This window comes from Patella vulgata, chromosome 2 (assembly GCF_932274485.2).
Source record: "Patella vulgata chromosome 2, xgPatVulg1.2, whole genome shotgun sequence".
Lineage (NCBI taxonomy): Eukaryota > Metazoa > Mollusca > Gastropoda > Patellidae > Patella > Patella vulgata.
This window is the reverse complement of record NC_065880.2, coordinates 29,522,908-29,550,503: the sequence shown is the minus strand read 5'-3', so window position 1 is coordinate 29,550,503 and position 27,596 is coordinate 29,522,908. Positions and strand designations below refer to the sequence as shown.

The window sequence follows — 27,596 nt, the reverse complement described above, 5'->3', positions numbered from 1 at the left end:
ATTCGCATCACTATAAAGTTCTATTCCAGGTATGCTGTGTATTACAAGAAACAAAATCATATATATATATGTATATTGTTATTTTAATGGGATTGGAGTATATATTGGACCCATTCAGGTCAATGTTAAACTGAATAGAGTTCTATTCCAGATATTCTGCTTTTTAAAAACTAAAATGCTGAATTTTCCACCTTACAAAACTCATACTTTTGTTATCCAGGGCAATGAAAAAATTGGCTACGATAACACCTAATGTAAATTAATTGTTTTCTTTTTAAAAATGTCATGTATGTTTGGTTGATTTCCTCGGTTATTATCTGCACTTTGAATTGAAATTGGCTCATTCCCTCCAGGGCATATCTCATAAACTGTTCAAGATTTATGGAAGGTTTGTACAAACATCAAACTCTTAGAGTAGTTTGCTAATTAGGAATTACATGTAATATTTTTTATGTTTCCACGGAAACAAATTTGGATGGACTGCAGTGATCCTTTTTACTTATCACAATAATACTGAAATCCTGTGCTTCGATAACACATTTGATAAAGCCGCTGATCGTGATTTGCATTTTTTAAACAATATTTAATTTTTCATGGCTTACTCCACGTTAATATGTACTGATTATTTAACATTTAATTAGGAAATAAACGAATATCAAAAGTTGACAATCTCCTAGCACAGATTCAATTGGAATATAAAGGGGTCCATAAAAAAATTTTAACCAACATTAGCTGGCTTGTTTATATATCGTCTATAGTGGATGCTGATACTTTCAAGGGATTTAGAATCCTTGAAATGACGATTTTGCGACTTCAAAGACCACAGATTATTTCAAGCTATTTCTTTCATTTTGAATAATAAGAGATTTACAAGATATAATTATGATGTGTACCAGAATGACATTCTCCTGTGAAGATTTATTATATTTTATGTCCAAAGATTGCAGGATTAATTGTATTGATAATTAAACTTGAAACTAGGCAATGTAAATAAAAAGTATATGATCACAACTTTGTCCTTATTAAACATTTTTATACCTTCTAACCAGAATCAATTAAAGCACAATAATGGCTAATGTAACTTCAAAGCAAAGTAATCTGTATCGCGACTGTGGTCTGAAACCTCAAGTAGAGTTATGTCCCTTCCACGCCTCGCTAGCAAAGAAGGCGTTAATGGTACACGATAAAATTGTTTATTTATTTGATTTGAATACATGAAATGAATTCATTTTAACTGTAATTTAGTGTAAACAGTAACTAATTTCAAAATGGGAAATCATGGTACGAAAAGAAAACGTGAAGAAGAAGATTCCATTGAATGTGATGATACAAATTCAGTAGATCTGCATACGCCAAAAAGGTTAAAGTTATATACTGGTCGTATAGGCTACTACTAACTACTAAACTACGATATAGAAAGAATAGCTCTAGGCAGATTCTATTGTAACTGGTACCAAAAATGATATTTGACGAGAGATTTATCAGATTCATAACCTTGCAAATGTGATTCACACTTTTTAGTCTTAAAAAAACCAAAAAAGGAACCCCTCGAAACTGACAAAATCAATTGAAAGTATGTGAGACCATAATTTGTTAATGAAAAAAATGAAATAAAATTCATAGCATTGGAGAATCTGACGGACGCAACTCCCGTTTTTATGCCTCCATGGTAAAGTGCAGTTGCTATCGTCACTTCGTTTCCGTCAGCTTCAATGACGATAGAAACATCTTGACTAGGCATCGTAATTCACTTCATATTTCACTTGTAAACAGTTATTGTAATAAAATATAGATTACTGTTGGAAAGTAATGTGTTCTGTGTCGATTCCTGTCGTAAATCAGAAATTAACTTGACATGACCTAGTTCTATCGTTATTCTGTCAGATCGCCAACACTAACGGTAGCAACAATCAGGTCACCTGCCACAATTTATCAGAGACTGGTCAAGCGAGACTATACTGCGCATGCGAGATCTGGGCCGCTGAAGGTCAATTTCCGGTCGGGAGATCGTGATTATTTTGGATAGTTTTCACTCAAATGCAAGGTAAGTATCTCTGTCAGAGTTTATAACGGTAGAAACACATGACGATAGCATACTATGGAATCTAATTAGATGGTTTGTAGGAATGTTCTAGAGTTGAAACTGCCGAAAGTAACGTGAAATGTGTCGACCTTGTCAACAAATAGAAATGCTTGCTCGAATGCACTGCGTCGTCTGCTTGGTGAATGCAGAAAGGTTTCTATCGTCAGCTGCCTGACGGACACTCTTGTGTCTCTCGTCATTATATGACAGACTTCTGGTTGCTATCGTCATTATCTGACAAATGTTTTGGTGCTATCGTCACTTCCCTGACCGATTCTAAATTTCTACCGTTAATTCTGACGGACCCAAAACTGTCATTGAACTCATTGTTGAGCCTACTCAGGTAGATTTGTCTTGCCCCCTTTTTTCAGGGCTATGCATATGAAGGTAGTGCTGTACTAGTAGTGGGATCCTTGCATCACAAACCAATGATGATTGATGTCTTACTTCTACAGCATTGAGGTGCGTGTCACTGCAGTTTTTGATTGGACACCAACGATGTCTTACTTCCACCGCATTAAGGTGCATGTCACTGCAGTTTCTGATTGAAAACCAATGATAATTTTTGATATCTAACTTCATTTTTTTCTCAGGGATATTGGCACGTCTAGCTCGGGCTTGTTCACGTTTATCTCGTTTTCTTTCACGGTCTTTCTTTTTCATCCACACTTGTTTTTAGACGGACCAATTTTTCCTTTCTTATTGTTTGTAATGTTTGTTTCGCTCCTTCACTGACTGTTGTTGTTGTCGAGTTAGAGCTTTCGCACATCGGCCATTCGAACCCTTCGAAGAAGACTTGTTATCTGAGTATTCTGAGTGATTCAAACTGCAATACTTTTTCTGTCGAGCCCGTCCCAGTTCCTTTTGATGGTTTTTTTTCTAGAAGTTTTTTGGCTGGTCTCTTCTTTTTAAGTTCTTGCAAGGCTGGACACAACACAAATCAGTATTAAATGAATTTGTCTTATGTTTTCAGAATCATGCCATCGCGCAGCACAGAGTGGCGGAGAAAGCTGAAACAGACAGATCCTGAAGAGTACAAGAGATATCTGGAACAACAAAAAGTCCGCAACAAAAACGCACGTGATAAACTGAAGGAAGAACTTAAAAAGAAGAGACCAGCCAAAAAACTTCTAGAAAAAAAAGAACATCAAAAGGAACTGGGACGGGCTCGACAGAAAAAGTATTGCAGTTTGAATCACACAGAATACTCAGATAACAAGTCTTCTTCGAAGGGTTCGAATGGCCGATGTGCGAAAGCTCTAACTCGACAACAACAACAGTCAGTGAAGGAGCGAAACAAACATTACAAACAAAAAGAAAGGAAAAATTGGTCCGTCCAAAAACAAGTGTGGATGAAAAAGAAAGACCGTGAAAGAAAACGAGATAAACGTGAACAAGCCCGAGCTAGACGTGCCAATTCTCAGCAATCTGCACCTAGAAATATAACCACCAGTTCAGGGTACAAGACGAAAAAAACACAGTGGAATGTGACAGCAAAAGCTAGGGCTTCTCTTCCAAATGACCCCCTTCGGTATGCTACTGTTGTGTCCAGCCTTGCAAGTAAGTGCTCTCCCCGTAAAAGGACAGCATTGAATGCGATTGGATGTACGACACCGCCAATTCCAAGAAAATACCGAAAACTGAATGTTAGATTGTTTTCGCCGCTAGCCACTGAAAAGGTCACTCCGGAAGTAAAGGGAGCTGTCAAGATCCTTGCGAGAAAACTGATAGGGATCGCAAGTAAACGTGCTATTGGTCGTGAATTCAACATTGATAGGAGGTACATCAAAAAGAAGAAGCCGAGGAAACTTGCCACTGATGTTGCTAGTATCCAGAAGTTCTACAAAAGAGAAGATATCAGCAGAGTCTTACCGATGAAACGCTATGCTACTAAAGCAGGACCAGCCTATTTGCTACAGATGTCATTGAAAGCTGCTCATTCCAAATATCAAGAGGAATTTCATGCCAAATGTAGTTATGCCAAGTTCGCTAGACTACGCCCCAAAAATGTGAAGCTTCTCACAACGAAATACAGAGAGTATTGCGTTTGCATATATTGCATCAATGTGCGTTTCAAGCTGTTAACATTGTCGAGACAAGTCAAAGAACCAGGAAAGAAGCATGCCAATGAGACTGACCTGCTCAACATCCTGCTGTGTCCTAAGCCTGATACTGCCAGATTCCACGGCATAGAATGCGTGAAAGGTGCTTGTAAGAAATGCTGCAATTTCAAGAAAACCCTGTTTTCTTATTTCAACTTTTCTCAAGCTGAATTGAGCAACCCTGTAGTCTGGAGTTCCTGGAGGAAAACTGAATGCAATGGGAAAACGAAACGCATGCTGATTAGCAAAACAGCCACCCTGGGTGATCTGATGAAGGAACTTGTAGAGGACGTCCTTTCACCCATCAAGAACAATACCTTTATTCAGCACTTGTTCACTGCGCATTGGCAATATTTCCAGTTTGCCTGCCTTAGAGACAGCCTGCCAAAGGGCTGGATCTTGCAAGTCATGGATTTTGCCAAGAACCGATCAACATTCTATGAAAACGAAATAAAAGGAGCATTCTATTCCCCATCACAGATTACTATGCATCCAGTGGTAACCTTCTACAACAGTGCTGCAGGTACTGTGCGACATTCAGTTATCGTTTTCTCAGACGATAATCAGCATGACTATCATGCTGTGGACCATTTCACAAAGGAAGTTGACCAGTTGCTCAGGGAACACATGGAATTCCAGTCAGTTGTTGTCAAGTCAATCTTTAGTGATGGCTGCGCTGCACAATACAAGAGCTCTGGACCACTCTGTGATGTCTCTCTCAAAGGTCACAAGATTGTACGAAACTACTTCGGATCAGAACATGGTAAAGCTGACGGCGACGGCGAAATAGGGCTGGTAAACAGGGCACTTGATCGGGCTATATGTGGTGTGGGGACGGTGATTAGCAGCGCATATGATGCATACAGGTGGTGCACTGAACATTTCCAGCTCAACAACACATTGTCGAAACGGAGTTTCATCTACGTTCCAAAAGGGGTCATACCACGCTCGAGAAGTGTCACTGACGTCAAGACCATTCCACAAACCAGAAAGATCCACCAAGTAAGGAACAATGTTGGCCGGCCATTCATACTTCACACAAGGGAGCTGTCCTGTTTCTGCTGTAATTGCAATACAAGTGTTGAGCTTGGGTCCTCTGCCAAGACAGCAAAATGTACAAACAAGACTGTAGTTGGCTGTTACCAGGAGAAGAAGTTGCAGTTGAAGAAGCCTACAGCTCTGGTGGATGAAGAAGAAGATGAAGAGGAACTTCAAGATATTATTGATGGGTAAGTAGTGTCACAATACACTTTCATTTAAAATGAAATTCTATAGTACTCTATTTTATTGAGACTGTTTTTTTTTAATAATTTCGGTTTTCGTTTAATTGGTTGGATGCGCTATGGCGGGTGTGGCGCGTCAGCAGGGTAAGCTTACTCTTCCTGGACACCTGTTACCACTGTTTATCATGTATTTGATGGACAGTCCATTTGCTGTCACGATTTTGCCGATAACGTTTTTTTAGGATTTCGAATTTTGTCTAACGGTTTGGAACGTTCGTACTTGGTTTTATTTATTCTAAACATGTACACATTCACAGTCATATTGTTGTTTATTATTACCCTAAATCTTTCAGTTTGCTGAATGGTGAGTTGCTGAATGATGATGGAAAGTACGATGAGGAGTCCGAGGGCGAGGGGAATGGAGAGTATTCCAATGAGTCAGAGGTGGTGGAGAATAGAGAGACCGCAGAGTCCGAGGTTGAGGATGATGGGCAGTTCAAAGATGAGTCCGACTCTCACAGTGAGGTCAATGAAATTGAAATTTCTGACTCAGGCAAGTTGGCCAATTTGCACCATCATGACCTTCATTGAGTGTTGAAATGTTATCACTTCAACACACAGCCATAAATTTACAAGTAAAGTTGTCTAGTTCACTTTGTAATTGATCTTGTGTCTTTTTACATTGTTTCTTCTCCCAACAGCCAATTATACAGCTCTTGTTCCTACATTCTTTATGTTCTTTTCTATAATCATTGATTTTACTTACCATCGTCTGATCATTGATTTTACTTACCATTGATTTTACTTACCATTTATAGATCATTGATTTTACTTACCATCTGCTGATTATTTTGTATACTTACCATTGTTTTTACTTACCGTTTGCGGATCGTTGTTTTTTAGTTATACCTTTTTATATTTCCTCATAGTTTTTTATAAAGATGCTCTTGGCGCAAAATGGCCTAGTTTACTGTGTGCCGACGTGCCATAAAACACTATTCTTTCTTTCTTTCAGTATCTGCCATAGATGTAGCCCTGATTACGCCTACACCAATAGCAGACTATTTCGCCGACCAAATACAGATGGTGGATAGAAGAACATTTTTCTCCAACCTGCAGCAACATCTAGGAACACTGGACTATGAAAACCTTCAGGACCTTGCTCCCCAACTGGTCGACATGATTGAAGCAAAGTATCCACTTCGTCCCCTTCTACCCAACTGCGACAGCTGTTCCATTGACAAGCCTTCGATCTCCCTCTACAATGGGCCGAGCACCCATGTGCCTGTCGAGATATATGGGGATGGCAACTGTTTGCCACGGAGTGCCAGCATGTTGATCTTTGGTAATCAACTGAGACATGTTGAGATACGTATCAGGATAGCTCTGGAAATGGTGTCATTTGAAAGCGTCTACTTGGATAACGAATTCCTACGCCATGGGCTTACTGACACTAGCATCGACATCCTAAAGTGGTACTCAGTTCTGTCACCATTCGTAAAGGAGACCAATGTTCCACTGCAACTCTTTCGAAAAGAGGCCAAGGACTGTATCGCCAATGGCAAATATATGGGTCCATGGAATATGCATGCCCTAGCCTCTGTCATGAAGACAAGGATTGTCTCTGTCTATCCGACTTTAGGAGGCCCCAAGATGGTTGCACTGCTAAGCAGAAGCGTTTATCCAAGAAATGATCCAACTGATGTTCAAAACTGTGCCTACATCATGTTCACCAATGTTCATGGTGATGCGAACAAGAGCTTGTGGCATCCAAACCATTTCGTGGCATGCCTTCCAATTGGGAAGGAAGCACCTGTCCTGATCAATCAAAAAACTGTGTAAGTGGATCTTCTTGGCTTGGTTTTCTTGTTGAACCTTATGTCCCCACTTGGGACTCCTAGTATGTGAGGTGCATGACAATTTCAATCAGGTATACCTGATTGAAATTGTCATGCACCTCACATACAATGAAATGGTTTATCACTGTCACTTTATGATCTTTAATCCCCTCTTTGATGTATACGATGGTGTTGTATGTAACTTGCCTAACTTAAGGTCTTACTAAGATAATATACGGGTCCTTCTGAGCTAAACTGCACCACCTATAGGAAAATTTTATTTTTTACACTGTATCAGTAATAAGTGGGCTAGAATAAGAAAACAAGTTTTGCCAGTTAAAGAGAACATGTAACAGATAGAATAAACAATTTCGGGTAGGCATGTTTAATCAAAGAAGATAAAATTAAATAAAACAAAAAAAAAAACCTACATTTTTTCGGACGTTTTTTGTGACTTAAGAATAATTATTATTATCATCAACAATATGCTGTAACAAATTAACAATGTGAACTTTCTGTCCTGGAAAAACGTAAAATTAATGTGCAATATTTTTCTAAACAAAAACACAAAAAGTCATCTAGTAAATATTTTTTAATAGAAAAAATATACATGTTAAAGGGAGAATTGTACAACGAAGCTCATTGTGTTCATGCAAATACCACAACAGTCTCAAAAGTGTGCATTACATTTTCTAAATAAATGAAATTGTGACCATGTTATTTCATTGCTGAATAATTTTTTTGAAAACAGAACATCAGAAAAAACATTACCAGCGGTAAGCAAGTTGCTGTTGAAATTTATGTTTACTGTTATTTATTCAGTTATTAAATGTATTGATACTTTTACAAAAGTTGCTGTTGAAATTTATGTTTACTGTTATTTATTCAGTTATTAAATACAGCTGAACTCTGCCATTTCGAATGTTAATTGAATTTGAAGCTATTAGAGTTAAATATTTGGTCCCAAATTAAAGACTTCATGTTTTAACTAAAATTCAGATTGTTGATACCTATTTCATATATATATTTCAAAGTTTTTATTTTTGGGGGGTGGGGAGGGGGTGTTCCAGTCCAGAATTAAAGTTTTATTCATAAAATCGCATTCCCAGTGGCTTCGAAATAGCGTTGTTCAGCTGTATAGTTTTACCTTTGTTCCATTCATTTTGAAAATGTTATATAATACTTCATCTGTTCCTATTTCAAACCATGTTGCAAATACTTCTTCTTTAAGTTAGTACTACTCATGCTATTGTTAAATTTATCTAAATACTTGATCATAATTGGAAATGCTCTTAAATAAGTTTGTTACTTTCACAAAGGTGAAAAGTTATAATCTATAGTGAGTGCACTATTAGAATTTTCAGAAATGTTCAATCTTGCAGTCAGACAATTTTAAAAAAGGCTTTTAAAAAAAAGTGAAAAAACTTTCAGTTCTGCTTTTAATAATAATATACATGTAAATTGATAATTAGAAAAGCATTGTGGCAAATGATAAAAATTGCTTTTGTCAAGCAATTTCTCCTTTTGCCACAATGTTTTTTTTAAAGTTGTCTGCTGCAAGACGCAAAAATGTTGCGTTACGGGGTAATGAGTAAAGATTGTTAAAAAGCTTTATGAGCAGACTGATCAAACTGGGCCTGCTATTGTCATTTTGTTGGGTGCATTCTGTGCTTCCAAGGGATCTTCTTCAGATTTGTTCACTTTTTTGCAGTTGGAAACAAACAACACGAATGACAAAGACGTGGTTGGGTCAGTAATGCAGGAAATGTCGTTCACCATGGGAGAGTACCTGCTATGCCAATACCAGATGAAGAAAAACACTTTGCAGTATGTTGGAGAGGTAGAATATTTGTTGCAATTTCTTAAGCTGTATCTATAGCTCTTTCAAAAACTGATTGATTCAATTATTATAATTCTCAGTTCAGGAAGTTTTAAGTTCACTTTGACTCCCAAATTTTAATGGGTGACATATTGATTTGGTCTGTTGTCTAGCTGTGCATCTGTCTGTCTGATAAACTTGTTTCGCATGCATCTGGACACCTGTTACCACTGTTTATCATGTATTTGATAGACAGTCCATTTACTGTCACGATTTTGCCGATAACGTTTTTTAGGATTTCGAATTTTGTCTAATGGTTTGGAACGTTCGTACTTGGTTTTATTTATTTTTAAATAATAGAGTTACATCACTTCTAGTTTTAAATTGTTTTTTTTTAGGTCACAGCTATTTCTGAAGAATCCCTTCCATGTGTAGAATTTCTGGAGAACACAAAAGATCCTGTCTTGAAAAAAAGGAAGCAGATACCTGAACGAGCTTTAGTGGACCATAAAAACATTATTAAAAAACTTCATGCGCCAGAAACAGTGTTTAGTGGCAGACAAGTTGTGTTGCTTTTTGAAGAACTTTTAAAAAGCTGTTAAAATAGTTCATTATATAAATGTAAACAGCATTTTTATGCACTTAAATGATGACTTTAATGATGAATATGCCTTGTCTCTTAACTCTATACCACCTGCAGACATTTTTTTCTTGAAGTTGACAACTTAAAAAGGCTTTGTAAACACATGAAAAAAAAACACGTGATCTGCACACAACTTTTACCAGGTTCAGTTGTCCGTCGGACAGGGGGGGGGGGGGGGGGGGGGGGGGGTCAAGGGAGTATGGATTTTATGTGGACATGATGGGGGGAGGGGTGTTCAAATCACCTAGATTGTTTATATGTAATGCATTTAGTATTTTTCTACACTTTTGTAAGTTGTGCAGTGCAACTTTTTCAGTGTCTGTCAGAAATGATGATAGAAACCGCTTGTTTCTATTGTCATTTTTAATGTCCGTCAGAAATGACAGTAGAAACATAACACTGACTATCAATGCAATGTCGTTTTAGTCCAAGAATATCACAATCTCATCTCTATAACTGTCCATTAGGCCACATGTGATATTTCAATCCTTTGAAATCATAGTGATACCCATAAAACATAAAAAAGGGAGTCGTGTCCGTCAGATTATGTCCGTCAGAATGACGGTAGAAACACGGTCGAAATTCACAACATCTAAAATGCAAATAAAAACAATTCTGCAGGGGGTACTGAAATTATAATAATAGCTGAAGGATCCTGATCCCATCCACTATCAAATAGGCTTATTTAAATATCTCATATCCCGTTTTGGGCAGTTTATGATGATGGGAGTTGACTGGTACCTTTTAGAATAGAATACGCCTCTATACTCTATGCTATGTTATGTACGGTATTCTAAAAAAAACTTCAAGCCGTTCGACTTATATAGGCCTATATATATAATATAGGCCTATTTAGATCTATCTATGGAATAAACTTGATGATAAGATAGCGTAAATGTTTTATACTATAGTAGGCCTACCGGTAGTCGGTACAGGACACTGGAACAAATAGGGTAAACTCAGAAAAAAAACTGCTACAATAAAATTTTAAATGTTTTTTTTCTACTTCTAGACTAGCTAGGCTAGTCACAGTAGGTTAGGCTTTAGGTACTGTTGTAGTGCACATAATGTGATATATGAATTCTACTAATAAAAGAAAACCTTTAATTAAAGATATTTTAATTTCATGATCACACCATACAAACATATGCTGTCTAAATTTACCAAGCTATAATAAATTCACTTCTGTAGGCTACTGTATGTATGTACGGTACTGTAGCCTGCTTGTAAGTTGTATGTATTAGTAACTAAGTAAGCTTAATCTTTGTTTACCGAGCCATAAAATCTAATAATCTTCCTTGCTTGGTTTTGTGCAACGTTTGCTTCCACACAGTAGCCTAATCGATATTGCAGAAGAAAGTCACCCATAAATACTAAAATAGGACCCTTTACTACCTGTACCCCAATTGTTTACAATTTATAAATGACATAAATTATGCTTTAAAGGAGCTAAATCACTATTCTTTGGCACCTAGAAATGGACACACAAATGGGTCGCAATGCATACATAATATATTATGAATGTACATGGTATATAAACTGATTTACATTCAATCATTTCGGTTTATGCTGTAATTTCTAATCAGTTATGTTCTGGGAAGAGTCCAGATTGAATGGCAATCTTTGATGTCTAGTATTCTCCTGTATGTTCATTGAGTAACTTCATTACAAATGACACTCGAAAGCATTCTGGCACGCGATTTGTACTCCAATTTTAAAATGTTCATTTTGTCTTAAATATTGGATATCAGAACCCCATCTTTTCACGGTAAGATAACAACATCAATGTTGATTTGAATTTACCAATAAGTCTTGTTTGCAATGTCGAAGACTGAATTTACCAATAAGTCTTGTTTGCAATGTCGAAGACTGGATGATATTGAGTTAAAGAATTGCCTCCTTTAAGTCTTAGTGAAAGAGTAGAGTTCCCTTGGTTTAATCTTGTGGGGTTTTTTTTCTGAACCTTAAGGTGGCTGACGGCTGGTCTTTTACACTGTATGATCTGTTGTCCATATAGATATCCTGGTTTCATTCACTAATTGTATGTAACAAGTAAGATTGGCTGGCTGACTTTGATCTTTAAAATCCAGTTCCCTTTTCTTTGTTTAAGACCACTTTGCATTTATAAGCAAATCATTGAAATAAAAGTAGCCTATACGATATATTAATCCTGAGATGAACTGATTCCACTGATTGGACATTAACTTGAAATAATGATTAAATTTGATATTTATATGTTTATTCATTGACTTCATTTCAGAAAAAGAATAAAATCAACATCAAAATATATTTATCAAACTTTATTTCTTAATGGTGAAAATAGTGATGTTACTATATTAGCATTGAATAAGGAATGGAAACTACACAGACATTATCTATGCCAGGTAAAATATACTAAACTGTTGCTTTTTTATTGGAGTCTAATGCACAAAGAACCAAGCCAAATAAAGTACTGAGTCATTCTACAAGTCTAGTACAGTCTTGTGTTGTGTATTAGACCTTAGGACAAGGCCTCCCAAACTGGGGTTGATTTATTACCAAAGAGTAAATTTTGCCAACACAAGGTAAATTTTTTTAATCTGGATTTTTTCCAAGTTTATTCCAACAAAATTCTAAAGTTGAAAAGTAAGTTAGGGAAATAACATTGCTATGTACTATATTATTGTTATTTGACCCAGAGAAAACCCACGGGGTGGGACAGGCAACCCTACTCCTTGTCACGTACATGTACAACCGAGGATTCGAAACCACACCAGTTGACTCAATGACAGGCCTTATGATACAGCGCGCACAGGCTAACCATTCGGCCATCCAACCCCCCGTGTGACGAAGAATGCTTGGAACTCTTCTTTAGAATGTCATCAAAGAGATGTGCAGCATTCGGTAATTTGATCATTTTCAAACATGTATTAGACATAGGAAGTTTTTCTAAATGGAGCTACGGGTAAACCTCTTTGATTTAGGCCAAAATAGACTATTGAATTTTTTTGAGCTAATGTTTTTGTAAGATGAAGCCGAAGTCAACGTGTTTGCTCATTTTTATTTAAATTTGGGCAAATTGTGCCTACAGTGGAACGAAATTGATTATTGGCTCGATCTATGGAAATAGAATTAACATATAAAATCTAATGAAATCAACAATTATATTTTTAACCCAGTGAAATATTCAAACTGAATGAAAAATACTAATTATTTATTTGTTTTATTTTTGATTTAGTGTGGTTATTTTAATAGTATGTTTAATGGTAACTGGTTAGAATCAACTCAACCTACTGTTGAAGTAGATATCCTAGATGAAAACATAGACGAAGCATGTGGGTATTACACTTCTTTGTTGTATCCTGGTGTGGGGGGAGGGGGGGAGGACATCTTCAAAATCCTTTGCATTTCGTCATTGTATAGGTGACAAGTTCCATTGTGAATAATTAAGTGTAATTATATTTTTGATCTTAAAATATTATGTAGTGTCTATACAAGATTTTTACATTTGAAGCAGCTTATTTTTATTTGAAGGAATTTTGAATCCTTTGTAAACAATAATTTACTGAAAGTTGTATCACTAATATGAATATCAGTATAAAAATGGTTTAATGCTACTCACTATTTACATGTACGTATTATCTCAGAACAATATTCTATTACATGTTGGTGGGTTAATTTGATTAGAATATAGATGAAGGGTGAATAATGTAGTTCGATTCACCTATGGGTGTGGCTCTTTTGGCTTCTTCCTGTAATACAGGCCTGGTAGAATGATTTTAGTTGTACCTGAAAAATTGTGAGGTGCTAATGAACTTGTACCTGACATTTTGAACGATATGCCAGATAAGTATTAAAAATATTAATGAATAAAAAGAAAAAAGTCAAATTTGGGCCAGATGAATTGACAAAGATTTGTGTCTGACACTGTGATTGATTCCATGCAGTTATATTTTTATTCCTAGAGTATTGTAGATTGTCCACATTGCTACTTGAAAATTGTTTTCCTCTACAGACAATAGAAAAAAATATTGGGTATTGTTTCGTTGGGCATATCTTTTAATTCCCATTGAATTGATGCTGAGAGATTATCTACTGTTGATATTTTGGTTTTGTATTCTTAACCATGACTATGCCATGGAAAATTAGATGTTGTCTGAAACATGACAGTTTCATTACATGAACACTTTGTACATTTACATGATCTGCAACAACAACAACAAAAAAAATGATTTTCATCTCAGGTTTCTTGTGATTTATTTCAAGAGTTATAATCTGTTATATTTAGCTATATGAACTATTGATATTTATCATAAATGGTTTTATTATTACAGCTTTAAAGATAGCATTTGGTTCATTATATAAAGATGATGTCATATTTAAACCAGTTCAACTTGTTAAAGTTTTGGCAGCAGCTACATTTCTTCAATTGGTAAATATATATTATCCTACTATTACTATAAACTAGAGCTATGTATTGTATTGTTCTAGCCCAGTATATTAATATACAAGCAGGAGTATTGTAGTAATACATGTGTATTGTGATAAATATTTATGAACATTGAAATTAAAATTATTGTAATTAGATCCTGAATGATGTCATCAAATATGAAACAAAATTTAAACACAGTAAACAAATATCTGAATTCTTCAGTATTGTACACAAATTGCTTCGCTGTCATTCCACAGTTATCAAACTAAAGGAATGTACAGGTGTCGTGTGTTTTCTTGAAACAAGGAAGCAGATATGCAAATTTGAACATGCTTCACAATCGTGACATGTGGTAGAACTATAATAAATTGTGTGTTTGATATTAACACTTTTAGTTTATTGTATATTAATGATGTAAGTTATTTTATTATCTATAGGAAGGTCTGATACAACATTGTGTTGATATGATGACAGAAACAATGAGGTAAAATTTTAATATTATTTTTAGGCTATGCAAGAGAAATAGTTATGATAGTGATGCAAGGCTTATTGAGTTATCACAAACATCAAGGTTTTGTATTAATCACATCATGTTTAATTTCTGATTGTTGGTAACATTCATAAGGGTTGTGTAAGCTTACTTGATAATTGAGCATACTGGACACTTTCTAATCAACCTGAAAATTTTAGTGGGATTACTTCCCTTTAAGGAAGGACATTTGAACTTGCGTCATTTAAATGAATACCCCCCCCACACACACACACACACACACACACACACACACACATACCGTTTTTCACTTGGTAACCAAATTGGAATATCTCAGTATAACTATTTGTTAGTTGCATTTTTTAATTCATATGTTTAAGATATGTTAAAATAAAGCCTTATAACAACACATAGAATACATACACAGTCCTACCTTGTTAAAGAGTAATCCTAAAAATTCACTGTGAGTTGAGAAATTGGCAAATATATGTATATCATTTTCAAATTGAAACATCAGTGCTGAGCTTTACCAATTCTATGGAGCTTATAGAAAACAAGGGAGGTAATTTTGTTTTATTTCCGCTAGCTGTTAGTATTTGAAGTGCTAGAATGATTCCTATGAATTTATTGTTATAGAGATTTGACAACCTATAAAAGAATGAATATAGAAATAATTATATTATAGCTTTTTTAGAAAATATGCAACTATGGCTTTAAAGTAATTGATAATTTGTATCAGTATATCAATGTGTAATTTAAAACATTGTATTTGTATTTTAGTGGAGAGATTGTTGTGGAATATTATAATGCCTGTCAGAGATATGGTTTAGTTAAGAATAAACAGTTAGCATTGAACTGGTTACTACACAATATTATGTCACCACCAAACTTCTTTGTTCTAAAAGAAATCAGGTAAAACAACATTGTTCTCAATTAATGTGATTGATTTTTTTTTTTCTTTGGATAGATAAAACTGGGCGTTGGAAACTATGAGACGCCAAATATAAATATACATTAAATCTTAATCTTTCCTGCCATAAACTCAAACCCAAATCCATATCCCAAGGAAACAGTCATTCCTTACGGATTTAATGAAAAGCATGATTTAGAAATTTCTAACTAAAATTTGCATTTACATATCCATAGAAATTAAACCCCAAAATGAATGACATAGAATGTTTAATTTTTCTAAGCTGTACTTTCTTTCATGTAAAGTTAATGAGATTTTGTTCAAACTTGTGGGGATTGTTTGTCTAGCTATCAGGAAGAATCTATTGAGTACGGAGGATTTACATCAAAATTGCGAGTCAAACAATGATTTTTCGCAGATTTACTCTCCCGATGAAATTGTTCAACTTATCATAAGGAGGAACTCATAAATTAAATACGAACACATTTTCATGTGTATAATTATGCAGTTGCCCTTGTCCGTCCCAATTTGGTTGTTGACACTCTACAGGTCACATTTTTTATCCGATTTTGGCGAAACTTGAAATATAGGTCTATCTCCCAAAGATTTCGATTCCTTTCGATATTGGTATATATCGGTCTATCGGAGCATAACTTCATGGATTATGCCCCCTGATTGTACAAAAAATCACATTTTTAGCTTGTGGACACTCTAGAGGTCACAATTTTCATCTGATTTTGATGAAACTTGATATGCATGTTTATTACCCAAAGATATTGGTTCCTTTTGATATTCGCGCATATCGGATCGTAATGTCCTAAATTATGGCCCTTGATTATACTCAAAATCTTGTTTATTAGCTTGTGATCCCTCTAGAGGTCACAATTTTTATCCGGTTTTAAAAAGGGTTTGAATATATCACTATTACACCCTAATGATGGTGGAGTTCGAATTTCGTGAAAATTGGACCAAAACTGCCAGACAAAATGGCAGCCCCTCATACGCAAATAGTGTAAAAGTATGGTATATCAAGGTTGTGAATCCTCTAGAGGCCACAATTTTGATCCAATATTGATGAAACTTGAAATGTATTTTTATAACCCAAAGATCTTGGTTCTTTTTAAAATTTGCGCTTATCAGACTTTAACTTCCTGAATTATGGCCCCTGATAGTACAAAAAATCTTGTTTCTTAGCTTGTGGATTCTCTATAGGTCACAATTTTTATCCTATTTTAAAAACTGTTTAAATATATCACCATTACAATGGCTGTTCTTTGCAAATTGTGTAAAAGTATGTAATACCAAGGTTGTGGGCCCTCTAGAGGTCACAATTTTTATCTGATTTTGATGAAACTTAAAATATATCTTAATATTTCAAAGATCTCAGTCCCTTTTGATATTTTTGCATTTCAGATCACAACTTTCTGGATTATGGGATGGCCCCCTGATTTTACGAAAAAACGCTTTCGATTTTAGCTTCTTTTCTACCCATCATTTGCAAAATGTGGGCACATCTTGCCTGGCAACCTCTGGTTATGGATAGTTATAGTGCCTGACCCTGAAAAATACGAAGGCACCTGGCGTTAATTATTAGAAAAGAAATGGGGTATAACGTCCTACTGTTCAGCTCCGACTTGGCTAATGAAGATGGCATAGGCCCAGAGAGCGGGTCTGTGGCTGACTCTTATATCGAATTCCAACTGCCATAATCACTAAACCACCGCGGCTCCTGTTCCAATATTAAATTTGTAGTAATTGTAATAAAATGGGTTGTTAATGTATTTTACAGTTGTGAACTGATGATAGAACTGATTACATCCCCAGATTTATGGGTTTTACAAGTGGAAATGGATGTCTATAGTTTACTCAGAAAGGTAATGTAATGCTTTATTACACAAAATGAAATAGGCTGATGAAAACAGGCACCCATACAGTGTGTTATCAGGGAAATGTTGTCTGCCTGGACAAAGGCGGTACACTCAACACTGACAAGCGAAAGCCTCACTGGAAAATCATGAGGAACTCTGCACCAGGAGCTAACCCAATATCTCCTGGTTAGCGAGCAAACATCTTACTCAATGAGTCACTGTGGCTTCATAACATCACATTTGTATTGAAATATAACTGGAAAAATGAAATGGTGTTTAGCAAGTTACTTTTCTAGACTAATGAAGACAGGAATAAACTATGATGGAAATTTTGCCCTAGGAGGGGGTTTCTGACTACTATTCTTTGAATTCTAGCAGTGAAGGGCTCTTTTACATGCACACCAATGATTACACTTTTCCCTGCACATCTAACCAGGGAATCAGCTCAGAATTTTCTCTATCATCACTAGGCTTGACCTCCTGGTTAATAAGTTGGCACCATGCTCATTGAAATTGATCTGAAATTCAACATGATTACATAACTATTTAACTAGCCTTGTGATAAAATGAGAAATGTTTGTTGTTTTTTAGTGGATATTTCTGCGGAAGAAGCCATCTTGGACTGGTAGATGTAAAGAACTTTTAGTAGATGTGGATAATTTTTATAAAAACTCTTTTAAAGGCAAGTATGTTAATGTGGTATGACATATATTGTAATCCCCTTTCTATCCTTTGGGCCGTCCACAATTTCTTGTCTACGCTCCAGAGGCTACAGTATTTGTCAGATTTTTCTGAAATTTTCATTGAACTTGTATTATGGCAAGATGAAGATCACTATTTCTATTTGTCAAAATTCGGGTTAATACTTTTAGAGTTATACTCCATTTTTGTGAATTATCCACACTTCTTGTCATCACAACAGAGGCTACAGTTTTTATCGGGTTTTTCTGAAACTTTCAGGAAACTTGTATTATGACAAGACAAGTATCCCTATTTCGTTTTGTCAAAATCTGATACCCGTCCACACTGCTTGTAATGCTTGTCAGCATAATAGAGGTCAGAGTTTTCATCAGACTTTTTGGAAACCTTTAGGAAACTTGTATTATAATAAGATGATCATTATTTCTTTTCTTCGAATTAGATTAATATTTTTGAGTTATCCCCCTTTTGGTCAAAACCTGTCAACACTGCTTGTATTGTCAGCCTAATAGAGACTTGGGTGATTTTCATTCAGATTTGATTGAACAGTACAAAGTAAAATCATTACTTAAAAATTGTATTTTTTTGCTAATTTTATTTTGATTTCTTAGTGTTAATAGTGGAACTTAAATTCTCAAAACACTGGCTGTATCTGTTCACATTGACACAGATTGTGATCCCATAAAATAAATCAACATATAAAATTAAATGAAATCGGCCATATCATTCTTGACCCAAATCAAAGAGGTCACAGTCATTTGAAGTAATTAGACAAACATTTATAAATTGACTAAATCTTTTAAATAATTTCAGAAAAGAAATTGTGTTATTTAGAGTTACCTGAAGCAAAAGATTGTCTTCCTGTATTTCAAAGAATCAGATGGCAGCATGTTATCAATGATACATCATCTCTTAAAGCTCTGAAATGTGAGAAAGTAGTACCAGAAGGTAGGATTGTTGAATAATATAATGTAGTGGCAGGGCGATTTACCCAATACTACCAAATAACACCACATACCTCAAATTAACTAAGTGTCCAGTTGTTTGAATGTTATTAAAAACGTTAAACCCTGTGTCATTTCATTTTTTTTTTGCATTGATTATAGGATTAATATACCACCTATATCAAAATTTTTGCTTTTGATTGTTAGAAGTATCATATTTTTAGATTGAAATAAATTGTAGGCTTTGAATGTGTGATCTAATTAATGTTAAGGGGACAATTATTCATATTTCAGATTGGTTGAATCCTTTATACAAACATCAATGGTTTTATAGACTTCAAACAGAACAAAATATTGATAAAGGGTAAGATGGCTGGGTTATGTTTATCTTTTAAGATGGTAGTAGCTTCAAGCCATATTTTGGTTTTTGTCTAGTAAATAAATTGAAATGGGGTTTAATGTCCTACTGTTCTGCTCCAACTGGGCTAATGAAGACATGTTTTTGTCTAGTAAGGGAATATGAACATTTTGATAAAACTCAAATTAGTAACCAGTTAGGCCATACCAATTTGAATTTCTGTTGTCTGAGAACACCTAATTAAAATTCTGCCTCTAATTTGTTCAGGAAGAAAGATAATTTACAAACAGAAATTCCTCATTCTAACTTTTAAAATTTAACAATACATTGCACACAAGAAAGAATTGAGTGGGTTATGTCTTGATCAAGACCCTGAAGAACTAAGAATTAAAATAGTTTGGCATTAGTTAAATAAGAAGAATCCCTTAAAGCGACAAATCTATGTGTATCTTTTGATTAAATAGAGATTGTTAGCGAGACAAGATCACACTTTTTAAAGCAAGTTGGACACCATTTTAATCAACCCCATGGTTTCCAGGTAGCTTTGTCAAATTGTAGTCATGAATGACTGATTGTCGTCACATCAATAGAAGGGAACACAAACAGCAATTAGACCCTGTATTGAGCTAGCAGCACCCGCAGTAAAAATAAATATAGTAGTATGAGTTTTTAGAAAGGTCATGAATCAAATCTGCAAGTGTAACTTAATTGTACAGATTTCTGCAAGTGTAACTTGAAACATGTATGTATAGATTTCTGAATCTGATTTAGTTTTAAAGAAATGTTGACATGTGAACATGTTTATATATTTTTCAGGCCAAATGACAATTTAGAAGAAGATATATTTTTAAAGGAATCAACAAGATATGGTAGAATGTTGTTACGACCTGGAGAGGTAAGTCTCTCATTTCAATATGAAAACATTTTGTTGATGAATTGACTAGAAGATACTTATACACCATATACTGTGATGCAGAATGTTCTGGAATTTTCATAGTGCCATGTCTTTAAACCCTTTTTTTGAACTGATAATCCTTTTGGAGATTCAACTTAGATAATATTGGACATTGCAAGGGATTCAAAATCCCTAAAATGTTGATCAGTGGTTTTGATATGGAAATTTTTGATATACTGACTAGTTTTTAAAGAACCATCACACATTGTCGGATGTCAGTAGCATCAAGTTAGAAATACTCATCCTCACTTGCAGTATAGCTCTATATACAAATCTTACTTTTGTGTTGCAATCGTCGAGTAACTGTGCAATAGTCATTGATGCATCTGAATTTGTGTGTTAACAATTTGACACATGCTATTTGAAAGCTTGACCACTCCTGATCTAGTCAAATAAATGTGTTGTAGTAGTTCTCCCACTGTGAAGATATATGTATAATAATATGTACTTATCATGTTCTATTTGATAGATCTGTTTGTATTGTTTATATTTGTAGTTTTGTTGGAGATTTATAGGTTTTAACTATGGTTTTGATTTGTTATTATCTTATGTAAATGGGTAAGTTGGAGATTACTACTTTTTCTGTTTGCATTGCAACATCTGAATATGTAAGGGCAACCAGCTGGATGATTTTAACTATTATAGAATGAAGAAGTAAAGTAAACAAAACAGTTCTATGGAAAACATTTACTGTATTTTAATCAGAACTATGTTTCTTCATTGTGCTTGAGAGCAACAAGAGAATTATTGCAGAAATGTAGCTCTGATTAAACTACATAAATTGTTTTCCATAGAACTGTTGTGTTTAGTTTAGTAATAACTAAATACTGTTTAAACAGAATAAAAATACAGTAATTGTTTTCCATTGAATTGTGTTTATTTTAATGTGTTCAATTACTAAATGCCATTTAAACAGTATAAGAAGGGACATATTTTTTTTTATGTAACATAAAAATACTTATTCTTTATTTAATTTGTTTTGATGAGATAGTATATGTTATATTTGTTTTACCGATATCAGATACTTTCTACCAATCTGATTACTGATATATATGTCACACTATATACATGTTCTTTTTTTTTTTTTACTATTTTCTTTCATTTTCTCATTATTCATAGTCGTAATTATCATGACCCAATATTAACAATTTGTTTAAACAATGTCCTACTTTTCTGCATATACTGTGAACTATGAGATAAATTTTGCCCAGACAGCAGCGCTACAGCCTACTGACAAGAGAAAACAATGCGGGAAAATCCTTAGGTACTTTCTCAGCCAACACTGGGAGCGAACCTGAGACTTCACTGAGCCAACGCAGCTATCCGGTTGCTTTGATATTTATATTTGATATTGTTATGGATTAAAGGTATGTTTATATTTCAGTATGGTATTAGTAAAAAGAAACTGTGGTAATAATTGTTCAGGATCTATAGGTCTACAAGATACTAGACAAATAATGTTAAGGTACAATTAAAAACATTTTTATACACTCACATTTCATGTAGTATATTGTTATCACCGTGTCTGTTGGTCTCCATGTCTTGTCATGTGATATTTTACAGAGTCACTGTCCCTTGCAAATCAAAGTTTATTGGGCCAATCGTAAGAAGGACCCCAAAAATTTTTCACACACAGATCAATGTTTATGAAAAATAAATTTCAGATTTATGGAGATAATTTGTTTAACCATGGAATCAGCATTTAGACTTGTCCATTAGTTTTATCCATATTAAATTGAATATGTAATTTACTTAAACATTTTTGTATGGCAATATTGCAAGGAGAATTCTTGAATAAATTATAGTAAATTATATATTTGGTTAAAGACTTTTTGTCAGGGTCAGAGATTTTTCTAGCAAAAGTAAAATTGTTGGTCAGTATTCATCGGTGAATTCAAACAAAGGAAAGATATTACATGCTGACAGCCTGACACTGCAATAAAATGAGGTCCTGTACATCTCTATTTTAAAATATTACTATTTTTAAGGTGTTAAAAATTTTGTTATATATTACAGACTGACAGCAGCATCTTTAGATAATAAAGGCAGTATTTTAACAGAGAAAACAACAGGAATACAGTATTTAAAGTTAACTAGAGATGAGGTATTGTCAAATAAACTCAAATAGATATATAGTAGAGCCCTTGGGTAAATGCAAACCCATATTGTGGGACATCTAGTCATAATTTATCTAAAATTATCACGCTTCTTGATACCATGACAGCACGTGTTATTGTAAATTTAAACTGTCATTATGTAAGAGCGAAATCTGCCTATTGCGCAATCTGATGAAAATACAGATCTATATTTTGTTTCGTTTTTTTTTATTCTTTCGATGACCTACACTACATGAAGATCTGACAAGTTATAGCGATAGGTCACATCAGGGGTCAAAAGACCAACTTACGATCCTATGACGTCAGGCATTTGATTAACCAATCAGCATTGATGTTACTAGTGGATTACCCACAGTTCCATGAAAAACACGCCTAAAGCTCGCCGTAACAGACCGTTTCATTGGCTTATCCCTGACACCATTCAGAACACGAGTTAAATAACAACTCTTCCAGATCCAAGTGTAGTAAAGTCAAGTAAAACGGAAATTTGAACTATAAAAACGGAACGAAATAGGATCTGTGTTTTAACCAGATTGCCTATTGCAGGTCTTACTTTGGGCTGTAAATGTTATATAAATTATTAATTAGATATTTATTAACACGACAAGACTGCAATCAACTCTCGATGCCATCGGATGGCTCTGATTTTATGTAGATTAGAACTGTTAGGCCATTGAAATAATGATTTAATTTGAAAATAGGGAAGCGAGGCTAAGACTCGAATAACCAGTACGGTGGTTTACGATCAATGCACACGTCATGTCAAAACTACAACCATTGATAACTTGGTTCAAAATAAAGTAATTTGAATGAAATTTTCAACATATTCATTTTGCATTATCTATTTTTGAAATAATATATCGAGAACGGTCAGCTCTTTTCTAAATCTTAGATAATGCCCCTTTAACATTTTACTAGCCAAGTGTATTTGTAACAGAACATCAAACCTAGATTCAGAATTCATCAACTACTGCTGTCATTGATTTCTGAATTTTTCAACACCTATCTAAATAATATCAACTCAGTTTGAATAAAACTAAGAGTTTTGATCAGCCAATACTTTTTCATTACACATATTAACTGCATCATCATTAGAAATTAACTGCAACGTTGTAAGAACAGCAACTGCAAACATTTTGAAAAGACATGATAAATTTGTGAATTATTTTACTTCAACAATTTGAAAAATATATAGTGGCAAGTCGCTGTCCTGCATTTCTCTCATAAAACTACTAGTTTCATTATTTTGTGAACTCTTTATGCTAAAGTGAGAATGTGTAGCTGTTCCCATTATATAGTCATTTGGGACCAGAGAGAGAGAGAGAGAGAAATGGGGTTTAACGTCCACTCGACACAAACTAGGTCATTTCGGGACTAACATATGGTTTAATTTTATTTCAATAATTCGCTTGCGCGTAGGGGTCTTTAGCAGTGGGAGGAAACCGGAGGACCCGGAGAAAACCCACGAGATTGGACAGGCGACCCTACTCCTTGTCACATACAACCGGGGATTCGAAACCACGCCAGTTGACTCAATGACAGGCCGTATGATACAGCACGCACGTGCTAACCATTCGGCCATCCAACCCCCCCTTGGGACCAGAGTAAAGGTGACATCCCAGGTTCGGAAAGAAAGTCATTGGTCATTAACATGTACTTCAAATAAACTCAAATGAATAAAAATTATATAACAATGATATGCCTACAACCACAGCTGTGAGCTGGGTGTTCATTTTCAGTAGGGTATGGCACAGATTCCCCCTTAGAGGCTGTTATCATTTTTTATGAGAGGTTTTTTTTTTTCATTTAATTCCTGGGTTTTGTGTGTGTCAAGCATTAAGGACCTCCTCTACACACAAGCAAATTATTGGAAAAAAGATAAACCATATTAGTCTACAAATGACCTGATTGGTGTTGAGTTGGACAATAAACCCAATCACTCTTGTCTTGGTTGTACTATATTTCCTTCACTAACTAATTGAACATCATTGTTATTATATTTTTTTGTAGGAATGTGTTATGTTAAGAGTTCAACCGGAGACTGTGTTTCCACTGTATGTTACATTAAATGTATTGGTATATACTCCTCTACCTGATTATCCTTGTCCACAGTTAGATATAAAAACACCTTCAACAATAGATTATACTGATGTAGCTGTACAAACTATCGGACAAACTGAAACTATAGTCATTACAGAAACAAACGATACAGAAACAGATATTAGTGGTGAAAGTGAAACCGAGTAGTTCTTTGTCATTAAACGATTTGGATTCATAGACAAAAAACCTTTAGATCTACATGCAAAGGATATTAGTGGTGAAAGTAAAACTGAGTACAGTAACTTAGTTCTTTGTAATGAAATGGTTTTATGTAAATCTTAATGGGTTCCTAGAACGACAACTTTTGATCTACATGAAATGTACATTAATGGTGAAAGTGAAACCGAGTAGTTCTTTGTAATATAACGGTTTTATGTAGGCCTAATGTTATTGGGTTCCTAGAAAAAAAAACTAGATCTACATACATTGAATATTTGTTGGGTTTTTTTTTATAAATCTGCAAGTGAAATCGAGTAGTTCATTGTTATTGAAATGTTTTGTTATAAATCTGCAATCTTCGTGCAATTGCCAAATGGGCAATGGAGGGACAGAGTTTTTCCTGTGGCTTTTTATTTATACAGTTTACTTTGTGAAAATGTTATAATTTTCCTGATGTGGAAAGGAGTCGTTACTGTTTTATGAAATAGGAGCAAGTGATAAATCAGCCATTAAGTAATTTCATGAACTCAAATTTTCACAGTTGGTCATTAGGAAATGAGATGAAGACTTTAAACAATGGACTGCACTGATTGCAGTCAAGTAAAATTTGACCAACTATCTGCACAGACTTACTATAAGATCAAAACTAGTCAGTAGTCCAGTAACAAAGCTTATCTTGTTAGAATTGACTAATTTATGTTTTTAGCAATTAATATGGTTAAAATCTGCTTATTGATGTAAAAAATTTCTGACTTGCATTAACACATTGCTTTTTTAAGATTACTAAACTTTATAATGCTAAACTTCAAAGAAAGAAGCATTATGTAAGAGCTAAATCTGCCTATTGCAGGTCAATTGTTTTTCTTCAAATGTTATATAAACTATTCACATGTCAAGCCTATAATCAACCCTCTAGACCATAGGATGACTGAGATTTTAATGGATTAGAACACCCGCAAGATTCCAAAATTAAATTATAAAATGGATAATCTATGTTACATCTTGTCAAACTTCAAACATTCATAACTTCACTCAGAATATTGACTGAAATTTCAATATATACATTTTTCAAAATCTATTTTTTAACTATTCTAGCAAGAACGACCAGCGCTTTATCGAATCATACATAATGCATATTTAAGAAATACTCACAACTTAATTATTGTGTATGCCTAATCTTATAATATCAGTATTTATACCATCTTCCATATTTTATAGGATTTATGTAGAGTTTTGTAATATTACTGTAAATTTTATTATTTATGGGTTTTTATAACTTTTATATGTTATATTTGATTGTATGAGATAAGTGAATATGCTCTTTGTAAAGTTTTAACGTGGTTGTAAATTTTCATCATTTAGTCTGTAGAGACTCAACCTCTTGTTACATTTTTTTATTTTTTTCAAATTCCACATTCACCGAGATTGTTCATTTGGCTCCAGATACTTCTAAACTTATAAAATCTTGTTAATGCAATACAGAACAGAGTTCTTGATAAAACTTTAGAACACTCTGGGATTATTCATTACAGGAAGAACCTCTGATAAATTTCTCGACTGTTATTTTATTTACTGTGCTAATAGCTGGAAATCGAAATAAGCTCTGCATGCAAAATTTCCCTTGTAGCACGGGGGGTTGGATGGCTGAATGGTTAGCGTGCGCGCGCTGTATCATAAAGTCTGTCATTGAGTCGACTGGCATGGTTTCGAATCCCCGGTTGTACGTGGCAAGGAGTAGGTTCGCCTGTCCAACCTTGTGGGTTTTCTCCGGGTCCTCCGGTTTCCTCCCACTGCTAAAGACCCCTACGCGCAAGCGAATTATGTAAATAAAATTAAACCATATGTTAGTCCCGAAATGACCTAGTTTGTGTCGAGTGGACGTTAAACCCCATTTCTCTCTCTCTCTCCCTTGTAGCACACTATATGTGTGTCTTCATTAAGTAGAGCGTTGAACACTATTTTTATGTTTAGTATACATGAGACACTAAGGGGCATTATTCAAATTATTTATACATGGCATGTTTGTTATTTGTTGATGTTGTATATAATAGATTTTGTGGTTAGCAGGATGAGTTATGTATATGGTACTAACATGATGCCTGTCTAATAATATATGATTTTACAACTGGGATATGTTTGTTATGATCGATTGATAACTCTTTGTTAGTTTGTTTATATCAGAAGTAAATTATTTTGTACTCACTAAATATTTTTTTATTGAAAAGTAACTAATAATAGAGTCCGGTCAAAGATCTTTGGCAATTTATTTGGAATCTAGCTAACCTCTTGCTTTCTAGAAGTAGAAGGTATACCTGTTTGGTTTGTTGGTGAAATATTAAACAATTTCATGTTGGCCAGTGAATGCAGCAGCAACAGTCTGATTGGTAGAGTAGTACTTGCATTATGTGGGACATTTTTTTCCATGCATCATTCCACGAATTCTGGAAGCTATATTAGACCACTTTCTAGTTGCTGTACTCACAAGCCGGAATGGCAGGAAAATGCATTTGTGCCGGTCTAATTGTCAAAAATATTTGGGTAAGGCCCTCCAAAATCTGGAATTAAGGTGAGCACTGAATGGGATTTTTCATTGTTAGATGCGCAGGTCGAAGCGCCTGGCAGGGTATACTGAGCCTAGTCCCTCCGAAAACCGTTGATGCATCGTCATTTGCATAGCACTTTCAGGTAGAAACGTAGAATGCTAGACTTTCATTTCATTTCTATGAATAATCATGTTGCCAACTGTTAGCCCTCTATAAACTACGATTGTGTTAATATACTTTATCATGTTTATATTTTACTCACCAGGGTCAAAATGTTGTGTTATTTACAAATTGAAATTTGACCCAGGTACGCCATATATTTAAAGGTACATTG

General features: G+C 34.6%; 2 protein-coding genes across 4 annotated transcripts; both read left to right on the top strand.

The window, feature by feature from the left end:
• Nucleotides 1-101: 101 nt before the first annotated feature.
• On the top strand, nt 102-27,596 carry LOC126812338 (germ cell-less protein-like 1). Of its 3 annotated transcripts, XM_050538689.2 has the most exons (15): nt 102-1,360; nt 11,969-12,092; nt 12,926-13,022; nt 14,022-14,119; nt 14,557-14,603; nt 15,390-15,521; nt 17,309-17,393; nt 17,979-18,069; nt 18,900-19,034; nt 19,325-19,394; nt 20,205-20,283; nt 20,840-20,901; nt 21,728-21,808; nt 22,360-22,447; nt 24,471-27,596. In XM_050538689.2, the coding sequence occupies exons 1-15, from the start codon at nt 1,269-1,271 to the stop codon at nt 24,705-24,707; spliced, it is 1,518 nt and encodes a 505-aa protein (XP_050394646.1). In that variant the 5' UTR covers nt 102-1,268; the 3' UTR covers nt 24,708-27,596. The 3 variants fall into 3 exon arrangements, with proteins under 3 accessions (XP_050394646.1, XP_050394648.1, XP_050394647.1); XM_050538691.2 differs by lacking the exon at nt 102-1,360 and having other exon boundaries at nt 12,078-12,092; nt 13,375-14,119; XM_050538690.2 differs by lacking the exons at nt 102-1,360; nt 11,969-12,092; nt 12,926-13,022 and having other exon boundaries at nt 13,065-14,119.
• LOC126812337 (uncharacterized) lies at nt 1,490-9,841 on the top strand. Its single transcript, XM_050538688.2, has 6 exons — nt 1,490-2,044; nt 3,057-5,414; nt 5,762-5,961; nt 6,424-7,246; nt 8,958-9,086; nt 9,464-9,841. Exons 2-5 carry the CDS (start codon nt 3,061-3,063, stop codon nt 9,001-9,003), a joined length of 3,423 nt encoding a protein of 1,140 aa, XP_050394645.1. The 5' UTR covers nt 1,490-2,044; nt 3,057-3,060; the 3' UTR covers nt 9,004-9,086; nt 9,464-9,841.